The sequence below is a fragment of the Athene noctua genome, chromosome 13 (genome assembly GCF_965140245.1).
Source record: "Athene noctua chromosome 13, bAthNoc1.hap1.1, whole genome shotgun sequence".
Lineage (NCBI taxonomy): Eukaryota > Metazoa > Chordata > Aves > Strigiformes > Strigidae > Athene > Athene noctua.
The window spans coordinates 7,134,968-7,145,295 of record NC_134049.1 but is presented as its reverse complement, the minus strand read 5'-3'; the positions used below and the strand labels follow the sequence as shown (position 1 = coordinate 7,145,295).

Genomic DNA, 10,328 nt, shown 5'->3' with positions numbered 1-10,328 from the left:
CTGAAAGTGCAGGGGTTTATATCCTTTGCAAGATGTTTGCTAGCATTAGCTGTACTTGTTTGAGCTATTCTTGTTATCCACATAAATGTGCAGCCTTTGCTCTCCACCTCTGCCCTGTCGTTTCGGGCTGGTGAATGGAGCTGCACTCCCCGGGTTTCTCTGGGAGCACATCACTGAGGAGAATCTTCTCTGTCCTTGATATTTCTCAGTCTTCACCCTGATTGGCAGCCAGCCCTCTAGCATCCTAGCATCTGCTGGATTGGTTTCAAGATCCAGTGGGATTTTTTTTTTTTTTTTTTGTTTAACTCTTTCTGCTCTTTTCGAAATTTTGCGCTTTATAGCTGAACTGGGCTCACACAGATTTTTTTTCACGTGGGACCAGACATCTTTTCCATTCCTGAATTGTAAACTTAGGAAAAGATATTTCTGGAAAAAGTATTATGGTATCCAGAGGAGATAATTCAGAGTAGAGGAGAAAATAATGTTTTAAAATAAGCAAGATGGTAATTATGTGCTCAAATAACTTCTAAAAATGCGTCAGAAGTTTATTGTCAGAAAATCTTCCTGAGAGCCATTTGCAGTCAGATATGAAAACAGCTGGGGTTGTCATGGTGTGGTAGATCATCTCTGGTTAGGCTAGGGCTCGAATTATTGCCAGACAATTTGACGTGTCTGTACCTTCAACCTCTCACAAGTTGGTAAGAAATTCTGCGAAAGCCCCATAGCAAGCAAGCTGGGGTTGTATATCTGCCACTAGTTCAGCCCCTCCAAAGCTTCTGCTGTTTATTCACTTGTTCGCTTTAGTAGACACGGACATAAATGAACCTCCTTGGTTGAAATCCTGATTCTGTTTAAGTACTGATTTCATCAATGCTAGGATTACAGCCTGGAGTTTGGAAATATGAGGATGGGGTTGTACAAGTAAGCCCTTGGCTGCATGGCTAGGGAGTCGGGTCCCATCTGTGGCTGAATTACAGGGTCCTGAGTATTATCTGTGGGTGACTTACCATCTTTTTTGTTTGCTGTTTTGTGTTGCTGTAGAAGTGGAACGCAGTTTCCAGGCTAAACAACAAAATACATTTAAGCCATGGAGTCCAACCAGGAATCATCGCTCTTCCTGGTGAAGATCTTGGAGGAGCTGGACACAAAGCAGAACACTGTTTCTTACCAGGACCTCTGCAAGTCCCTGTGTGCGAGGTTTGATTTATCCCAGTTGGCCAAGCTCAGAAGCGTGCTGTTTTACACTGCTTGCCTGGATCCTAATTTCCCAGCAACTTTATTCAAAGACAAAATGAGATGCACTGTAAACAATCAGCAATCAAAGAAAATCATGGTTGCAGCAGATATAGTAACAATATTCAACCTCATACAAATGAACGGGGGAGTGGCCAAGGAGAAACTTCCAGTTGCAAGGCAGAAAGTAAAGAAGAAAGAGTCCTTTGAGTCCTGTAGATCTGACACAGAAATCTGCAATATGGCAGACTGCATGCCCAACTGTGAGCTGAACGACCAGGAGTTTAACCCGGGCTTTCCAGTCAGAAGGTCTTCAAAATGCAGAAAGATGGACTGCAAAGACTGTCAACAGTTTGTCCCCTCGTCAGAACCCAACTTTTTACTTGGTGTTAATAAGGACATGAAAGGCCGTGCTGCCTCTCTGGACAGGCTGCAGGCGCTGGCGTCCTACTCCATTGCCACGTCTCCACCTTGCGAGATGCAGAGTACGTACTTCCCCATGAACATTGAAAACGAATCTATTTCAGACCAGGACTCCTTGCCTATAAGTGCAAGTATAAAAGAAACTTTCATTTCAAATGACGAGCCGTTTGTGATGCAGTCGTGTGTCCAGAAAAGAAATATATTCAAAGAGGATTTTCATAATCTGATTACAATATCTCCCAACTTAATACCATCCAACAAAAAGCCAGAAGATGGACACGGAGAGCCTCAGAACAGGAAAGAAAGCTCTAAGCAAGCTTTCTTCAACCACAGCTTTGAAATGCCATACAGCAGCCAGTACCTGAATCCCGTTTATTCTCCTATACCAGACAAAAGACGAGTGAAGCATGAAAGTTTAGATGATCTTCAAGCTTCAACGTATTTTGGTCCAACTACTATTCTTGGGCCTCAGGACACCAAAAAGTGGACTGGAAAGCCAACCAAGCAAACTGCCTGGCCAGCTAAAAGCTGGAGTTTAAATACTGAGGAGGTACCTGACTTTGAACGATCATTTTTTAATAGGAAGCAGTCTGAAGAGAAGCCACGATACCAGAGTTCGAACAACCCATCTCCAAACTTTCCTTCAGCTGACAGGCATCAGTCCTACCTAAATGCGAAGGATCAGCAACCAATTATGCAGGCAAACTATGCTGTGAAACCAAATGGACACAAACCCAAGGAAATTCCTTCCATTCTAGATGTGGAGAAACATGAGCCAGTCAAAAAGTTTAAGGATAAAAGTATTAATTGTACTTCTGTTCAGATCTTAAGCATTGACAGGACCACGAGTGTTGGGACACAAACGGAGCAGCAAGTTCTAGACCACAAGAAATGCAAGGATTTGTGTGCGACGGGCCAAGCCAAGTACGGAGAGCGGCACTCTCTTAAGCATTCGGATGATGACTCTGAAATTGTGAGTGATGACATCAGTGATATTTTCCGGTTTTTGGATGACATGAGTATCAGCGGGTCCACTGGAGTGATGCAATCTTCGTGCTACAACAGCACTGGTTCTTTGTCTCAAGTGCATAAATCAGACTGTGAGAGCTCACCTGAGCACAATTTGACTAAAATCTCCAATGGGAGTGCCTGTAACAAATTGGATAAAGTGGTCCGGGCGGATATCAGTAACACAGATGATGAACTGAAAACAAGTGTCTGCAAATTAGTTTTGAGGATTGGCGAAATAGAGAAGAAACTAGAATCTCTCTCAGGCGTCCGAGAAGAAATCTCACAAGTCCTGGGAAAATTAAGCAAGTTGGATCAAAAAATACAGCAGCCGGAGAAGGTCAGCGTACAAATAGATCTCAATTCTTTAACAAGCGAGGCTGCATCAGATGAGAGTAACTCCCCACAGATATTTCAATGCCACAGTACTCCTCATGGAGGCAAACTGGAGAATAATCCAGAGTGGTGCTGTTCAGATGCCAGTGGAAGTAATAGTGAGAGTCTTCGAGTAAAAGCCTTAAAAAAAAGTCTGTTTACTAGGAGGTCATCAAGATCATTAACAGAGGAAAACAGTGCAACTGAATCCAAAATAGCAAGTATTTCAAACTCTCCCCGAGACTGGAGAGCTATTACTTACACCAACCAAGTTGGCATTACGGAAGAGGAGATGAAAGAGAGAGATGGAGGAGAAAATAAGGACTGGCACAGGAAATCTAAAGAGGTAATTTCAACTTTAACTGGCATAATAAGCACTTAAAAATAATCTAGTTATGAATGTCTTCCATAGTCATCACAAGCCTCAGGGTATGACAATAATTTGTCCTGCCGTATTATGCCTGTCTTTATTGTTATCATAATTGAGTGATTCTGTACCTATATGTTCTTGCTTGGCAGCTGCAATATGGTCAATTTGTTCATTAAAAGCTTTGCTCTTTTGAAAAGGGAGGGGGGATAATGTGGGTGACATCTTTGGAAGATGGTGGTATTCTTCATCATCAGTGGCGATATAAGGAGGCCAGGTAATTAACTTGGTGAAAAGGCTGTAGGGAAAATTGAAATCCTCTAGAGGTTGCTTTAGAAGGGATATTTTGAAATTGCGTTGTGATGGCTTTTATCAGAGAAGTACGTGCATATTTAAAAACCATCAAAATAGATTCATGGATTCAAATTCCTCAAGAAAAGAATCCTTGTACATGTACTGTGAGACGATAACTGTAGTTATGTTTTCTATATCTGACTTTCGGGGTCATTTAAATGAGTCTTAAGCTTCCCGTTGTGGAAACACAGCATAGCTGTGGCCTTGTTTTGGTTGGTCAGAAAAACTCTGCCCATCCCTTCCAACAGCTGCTCCCTGCCGTCTTCACAGATCGCACAGCTGCGGTGCCTGTCCTTGCGCTGGGCTCTGGTTGCTGCTCACTTGAAACTGTGCATGGTGTGGGTGGGTGTTTCTGTTTCATGGACAGCAGAGAGGGTTGGGGGTCTTTCAGCTCCCTTGTCAGTCGCGACCACATGATGGGCGTGCTGTGCCTCCTTATGATGTGGAATGAGGGCAGAGGAGAGTTGAGAAAGGAGAAGAAGAGGTTTGATGGAAATATGTGCATTTGGGTGAACAAGAAACCATAAACCATCAGTAGGTTGCAGAAGGGGAAGAAAGTTACCCTGAGTAAGCCCAAACCTTGGCTTTTTTGTACATTGACCTGCCCAGGTTGAAATGCTGACTTTGAAAGTCCCTTCCTCACTCCTGCAGGAGTCTGTGGCTGACACTGGATTGGTGCCATGGATTGTGCAGTGTCAAGGGGGTGGATGCTACTTGTCTCTTCCCTCAAGACTTCTTCATGTTAAGATTTGATCTGGAAACAGAGATCTACAAGCCTTCATGGGTCTTTTTGCTTTTCCAGATCAGCTAGGCTTTTCTGGATGTCAAGGCTGTTTTCAGAATAGTTTTATAATCTGTAAACAGTACAAACCCCACATTTTCTCTGCTGCATCAGCTTCTTGTTCATGTTATGGTGAACATGGAGCTGTGTCTGTAACATACCTCTTTGGTCTGGTTGTGGGAAGAAGGTGGCCATCCAAAACCTTTTTCCTAGCTGGTACTTTTATGATATGGTGATGCTGAAAGGAATATCTCTGTCTTTTGTGTTTAACCCCCTCATAGTCCTGTTTCTTCTCTCAAATTCTTTTGAACCCTATTGCAGGCAGACAGGCAATACGAAATCCCACAGCCACATAGACTCTCTAAACAACCAAAAGATGCTTTCTTGATTGAACAAGTCTTTAGTCCTCATCCCTACCCTGCATCACTCAAGTCACACATGAAGAGCAACCCGCTCTACACAGACATGAGGTTGACAGAGCTGGCTGAAGTGAAACGTGCCCAGCCATCATGGACCATAGAGGAGTACACGAGGAATTCGGGGGATAAAGGCAAGATTGCAGCGTTGGATCTACAAGTGAGTCCCATTTGTTTAATTTGAATGGCTTGATTGCAAATAGATGTTGCTGGAATATGCATTTAAGAAGGGATTTGGCTAGCTCAGGGAGAAGCTGTGCAGTGTTGAGCCTCTAATCTTGTTGATCCCTATCCATCCTGGCCAGGGATAAAGAAGAATGTGGATGTTTCATTGCTGAATGGTGATCCTCGACAGGTTGGTGCTCCCAACTTATTCTGCAATGGAGAGATGTCTGCTAAGCCGTTGTGGTGTTAGTAGCTCTGAAGAAGAGGTGAGGGATAAAGGGGTGGAGAGATGAACCAGTCCCTGACTGCAGCAAGGCAGAGTGGTGCAGGAGCTGGCATTGTTGCTTTTTCTTCTATCCTTGTTCTGTCTGAATTATTCACGGAGAATTTGAGTGTTTGGGCTTTTTTTCCATTTTGCTAGGAACACGAGACATAAAATACATGTAGAAGATGTTCAATACCATGACTGTTTTTGAAACACATCACCGCTGCAGCTTTGAAGTGGCTGTTGGAAACCAGAGTCATGTGAAGAGCAGATCAACTAATGGTCTGTCTTGTTTGCATTTTAGTTCAGCTTGGAAGTGTGCAGGGTCTTCTGTAACAAGCAGAGCAGAGCAAGTTACTGGGAGACAAATTCAAATTTTGGATTTAAATTTTCCCAAACTGTGGTGCAGTTTAAGTCACAATCCTGATCTATTATGGGCTACCCAGACCCAGGACTGAGTCCCCATGTTGAATACCTTGTCTAGCCTGATAAACACAAGACATCTTCTAGGAAGGAAGATATCTGAGCACAGGTTTAAAGAAGAAGCACGAAGAATGACATCCAAAATGTGTAAAGACAAAACAAATGTTGCAGTATTTGGTCATGAAACCCCAAATTCTTGGCATAATGAAATCCATACTGATGCACAGTTCACTGCGTATCATTTATATGCATTTATACAACAGCATGCAGAACCAGCAGTGAGACTGGGTCTGACCTCAGGCATTTTGGGGTCCTTGCATATCTGTGCATGTCCCAGAGCAGAGCAAGCTGCCTCAGTTAGCTACAGGCTTGGCAGCAGTTGGGGTTCATAGAGCTGCAGCTCAGGGTTCATCAGCACCCTGCCGCCAGGGCTCTGTGATCAGCAGTCTAGGCAGTGCTGCCGTGCTCAAGCAGGGAGTCTGCTTGTCTCCGAAGCTTGTCTGCCAGGGAAGGTGGCATGCAAGAGCCTGAGACTTGCTGCTCCACATCAGCTCTCAATGCCTCAGTGCCAAGATACGTAACCCAGCTTAAAACTCATCAGTCTAAGCCCTAGGAGAGCATCAGGAGACTGTGAGAAAGACTTGGATAAGCCCAAAACTCAGGATCCCACGTTGACTGGTTTGGAGTTAAAATGATCACCTGCACGCTGTAGTGCAACTCCCATGAGTGTTTGTGCAGGAATTTGTGCACAACAAATTCTCCTCCTGCCTTGGCTCACACAAACTTCTCTGTCCTTGCTAGCCCCTGCTCCTTGCTGTGGCTAAAATGCACCAGGAGAGAAATCAAGTAGCCCAGGCACCAGGCTGCATCTTGCCTCAGCTGCCTGCTGCTTTTTGAGTCTTAAAAGCTTTAGAGGGCTTACTAAATTCCTAACCGTGGCATTGCGGACTGTATGCTAGAGTAGGAATAGGCTGAAAAAAGTTCCTCTGCAGCAGGCAGTCGCAAAGCATCCCTCGCCTGCTGTGCAGAGGCACAAGGGAGGTGATATTTGGGAGCAAAGCTCCCCTGGGAGAAGTGTTCTCCATCTGCTCCTCAAAGGGCCGTTTTGTTCCCTGTAATCTGCTCTGCGCAACTGTGAGCAAACCAGAGAAATCAGCTTATTGCCATCATTTATCTTTAGGATAAAGGTGATAAAACTTTACTGGTTTGATTCTCTTCCTCCAAAAGGACTGTCAGAATTGCCTCTACTCTGCAAAGCCCATGTCTAGACTTTATAATAGAACTTACCGACAAACTTAAAAAATAGGCACAGACTGATGAGTGGGTTTTTTTCCCAGTGACTAAGTTTATTAGAACTGAAAGTAAATACATTATGCTTTAATGAACATTCCTACATCTGGCAATGAAATGGGAAAGGAAGCTGATTAACAGTAATGGGCCTTTTTAATAATGCATCTTCCTTCTGAAGTAGTTAAAAGGTCAATACCAAGGCAGAGAGGTCCAAAACTGTAATTTCCTTGAAGCATAGTATGGCTATCTTTGAGGCTTTTCTACCTTAGTTTATTTAAAATTTCCCCTGGAACTTGATGAGTCTTCTGGTTTTTCCTTCAAAAAAAGAAACTGCAAAACTAGTCAGGCCAAAGTTTGTCCCAGGTGTGGGGTCTGTCTGAGATCTCATCATTTTGCTCTGTGTATGTCAATCCACTGGGATGAAACACTGTCAGGCTATTTTCTGATGCCTTTAGAGATGAGGTTGCTGATTTTTTTTTTTTTTTTTTTTTTTGGAAGGCTGGAGGAGGTCATGCAGAGCCTGAATGCTGATGGTCTCTGTTTCAGCATACTAGTGCTATCTTAGAGCTTTCCATTAGATCATCATAAAAACATTGCTCAGTTTTAATTTTTTATTTCTGACATAGCTATAAAATCACTTCTTGTCGTAGTTCTGTACATAAAGCAGACACTGCTTTCAGGCAAAGCAAGGTTTCAGCCAGTAGCTCGTGGCCACAAGATCTGAATTAGCCAATTAAAGGCTTACCCAAATCCCTCTCAAGTCAGCTGGAGTTTTTTTGTGTGGAGTCCAATGAGCTTTGGATCAGGTCCGTTACGAGCCCAGAAATAGTGTGCGTTAGGATATTCTCACTGGAACATTTTTATGTAGAATCTTTTTCATTTTTTTAAAGAAATGGCCTTTTGGAGCCCCAGACATAGGAGACAGCTTTGAGGAAGAGCTGTCATTTTTCAGAATGTTCTTTCTGCTTTATTCCTTTCTGCTGGTAAGTGCAATATAATGCCTACTGTTTGGGTTTCCCCCATTTCCATCCATTTTCCCAAACAGAAAGGATGAAGGTCAAAAAACCAGCAAGGTGGAAATGTAAAGCTTGAAGAACTCAAATTCTAAGGAAGAAAAAACTAAAAGATAAAAACACCCAAGAAAACGAAAATAATTCAGGTGGAAACACTCATAAAGCTCCCTAGGTTGTCTTTAATTTTCTTACCAATTGAGATTTCCTTCACTTTCTTTTTTCTTTCTCATTACTTCTGTGGAATAGGAGGGCAAAGTCTATAATTTCTTAAGCATACTCTTAAAATCACCTCTGACCCAGAGAGACTCAGACTTTGACAATGAGCAGAGTATTGCCTCCTGTGGAAATACAGATTGTGCCAGTGGGGTTAAATGATCTCATCTGTGGAGATGGTCCAGAGTAATGTGTGGTACAAATTGTATGCCAGGTGTCCAGTTTCCCTTCTTCTTTGGTCTCTAAAACTGAGGCAGCATCGTGCATCCAGGTGATTTTCAGAAGGTGGAGCTGGCAGGAGAGTTTGAAGCTGAGGATCACTCTGTACTGGGTGATTTCATTTAAATCCACTTGCAACCCCCCCTCTGCAGGGTGTTTGGCACCTGCTGCCTGCGGTTGTGTATCCCTGTGCTGAAATAAGGGGCTGGTGTCTCCCTCCAGGCTCTGCCATGCAGCAGGGGGGTCTGCAAATTGCCCATCCAGAGGGACTGGGCGCCCAGTGGGGCTGGGCAATCGCACCCTGCAAGTAAGTTATGGTAGCAAAATTAGGGTTAGCTTTATAAAACGCAGTGCATGAGGAGGATATGTTAAGAACCCTTCCTATCAGCTGGGCTTTAATAATTTAAAAAGCAGTAACAGAATCGTAGTTGCTGACATCTCTGCTGTCTAGCAGATTAAAGAGATTTTATTTAAATGCCATCCAAGATGACGAAGTTTCCAGCAAAGCGGAGGTACATGAGGGATTTTGCAGAAGAATTATACTGTTGCGGGAGTTTATTTTTTGCAGTATTTTCTTGCCACTTTCGTCAGCCTTATGGAACTGAGACCGGGAAGTTGAAGGGATGTGAGACGCAGCAATAACCCACTTTATCCTGACAGCAGACCCAGATGCAGTTGGGAGGTCTTGAGGCACATCTGCTTTATTTATTTATTTTATTAATGACAGATCCCAGACAATTAACAACTGTTTCCTTTTAATTTTTAGACTCAAGAATCTTTAAACCCAAACAACTTAGAATACTGGATGGAAGACATTTATACTCCTGGCTATGATTCCTTATTAAAACGCAAAGAAGCCGAGTTCAGAAGAGCAAAGGTTTGCAAGATAGCTGCCCTGATAGCAGCGGCAGCTTGTACGGTTATTCTGGTCATTGTAGTTCCCATTTGTACAATGAAATCCTGAACCTGCGGACAGACCTGTGACTCCCAGCTGTGTGTATCTCAGAGAGCTCATGCTGTGTTTCAAACGTCTGATGGCAAAACTGTGAGGAATTCGTTAAGGAAGAATGTTCTGAGGACATCCTGATGGAGAATGCTGTAAACGTAGGCAAAACACAAAACAACTAGAGAAACTTTTTTTTTTTTTTAAAAGTTTTATTTTAAATAACAGATTGTATGGCAGAGATAATGGGAACTCGGTTCAATTTTTATGCATTTTTAAAAGTGCAATATTTTTTTTCCTAAAGAAACAATATAATGTTTTACAGAATCAGAGACTGATGAGAATCCAGGCAAAAGAGGAAGGTTTTCTGAGCTATGTTGCATTAACAGAGGTATGGGTACATGGAGGTAGCACTGTATAGAAGGGAATGTTCTACATGCATTATATCGGGGAGCTAGGAAAGTTCCGAGGCTCTCTACAGTGTAGAAAACTCTGAATGTATTGTATTTATTTGATAGTATTTATGTATTTCATGATCATTTTATTGAAAGCAGACTGTGTAGCCATGAACAAAGTTCATTCTTATGTTCAGATTAAAAAGGGCTCTTTGTATTTGGTCTTGCCCTAAGACCCACTCTATCATCACTGAGTACTTAGATAAGTGCAATGTGCTGCAGACCAAAAAGATTATGTTTTAAAGCAATGACAAGAGGTTTTAGTTACTTCTGTTGAATAACATTTGAATAGAGCTGGCAAACTTGCCTTGCCAAAAGGGTATTCTTTACCTCCACAGACAGTGAAATTGTCTCAATTTCGCTCCTGCCAGCAAGCAAAGCTGGC

General features: G+C 42.8%; 1 protein-coding gene across 1 annotated transcript; it reads left to right on the top strand.

The window, feature by feature from the left end:
- The first annotated feature begins 1,087 nt into the window (after nucleotides 1–1,087).
- Nucleotides 1,088–9,999, top strand: MINAR1 (membrane integral NOTCH2 associated receptor 1). Its single transcript, XM_074917388.1, has 3 exons — nucleotides 1,088–3,385; nucleotides 4,863–5,117; nucleotides 9,312–9,999. Exons 1-3 carry the CDS (start codon nucleotides 1,088–1,090, stop codon nucleotides 9,507–9,509), a joined length of 2,751 nt encoding a protein of 916 aa, XP_074773489.1. The 3' UTR covers nucleotides 9,510–9,999.
- The last annotated feature ends 329 nt before the right edge of the window (nucleotides 10,000–10,328 follow it).

What these genes read in the sequence shown, in the direction of transcription:
- MINAR1 (XM_074917388.1), top strand. Translation starts at nt 1,088, where the DNA reads ATGGAGTCCAACCAGGAATCATCGCTCTTCCTGGTGAAGATCTTGGAG. An exon ending in GGCACAGGAAATCTAAAGAG is followed by an intron (nt 3,386 to 4,862) that starts GTAATTTCAACT and finishes ACCCTATTGCAG; the next exon opens with GCAGACAGGCAATACGAAAT. An exon ending in TTGCAGCGTTGGATCTACAA is followed by an intron (nt 5,118 to 9,311) that starts GTGAGTCCCATT and finishes TTTAATTTTTAG; the next exon opens with ACTCAAGAATCTTTAAACCC.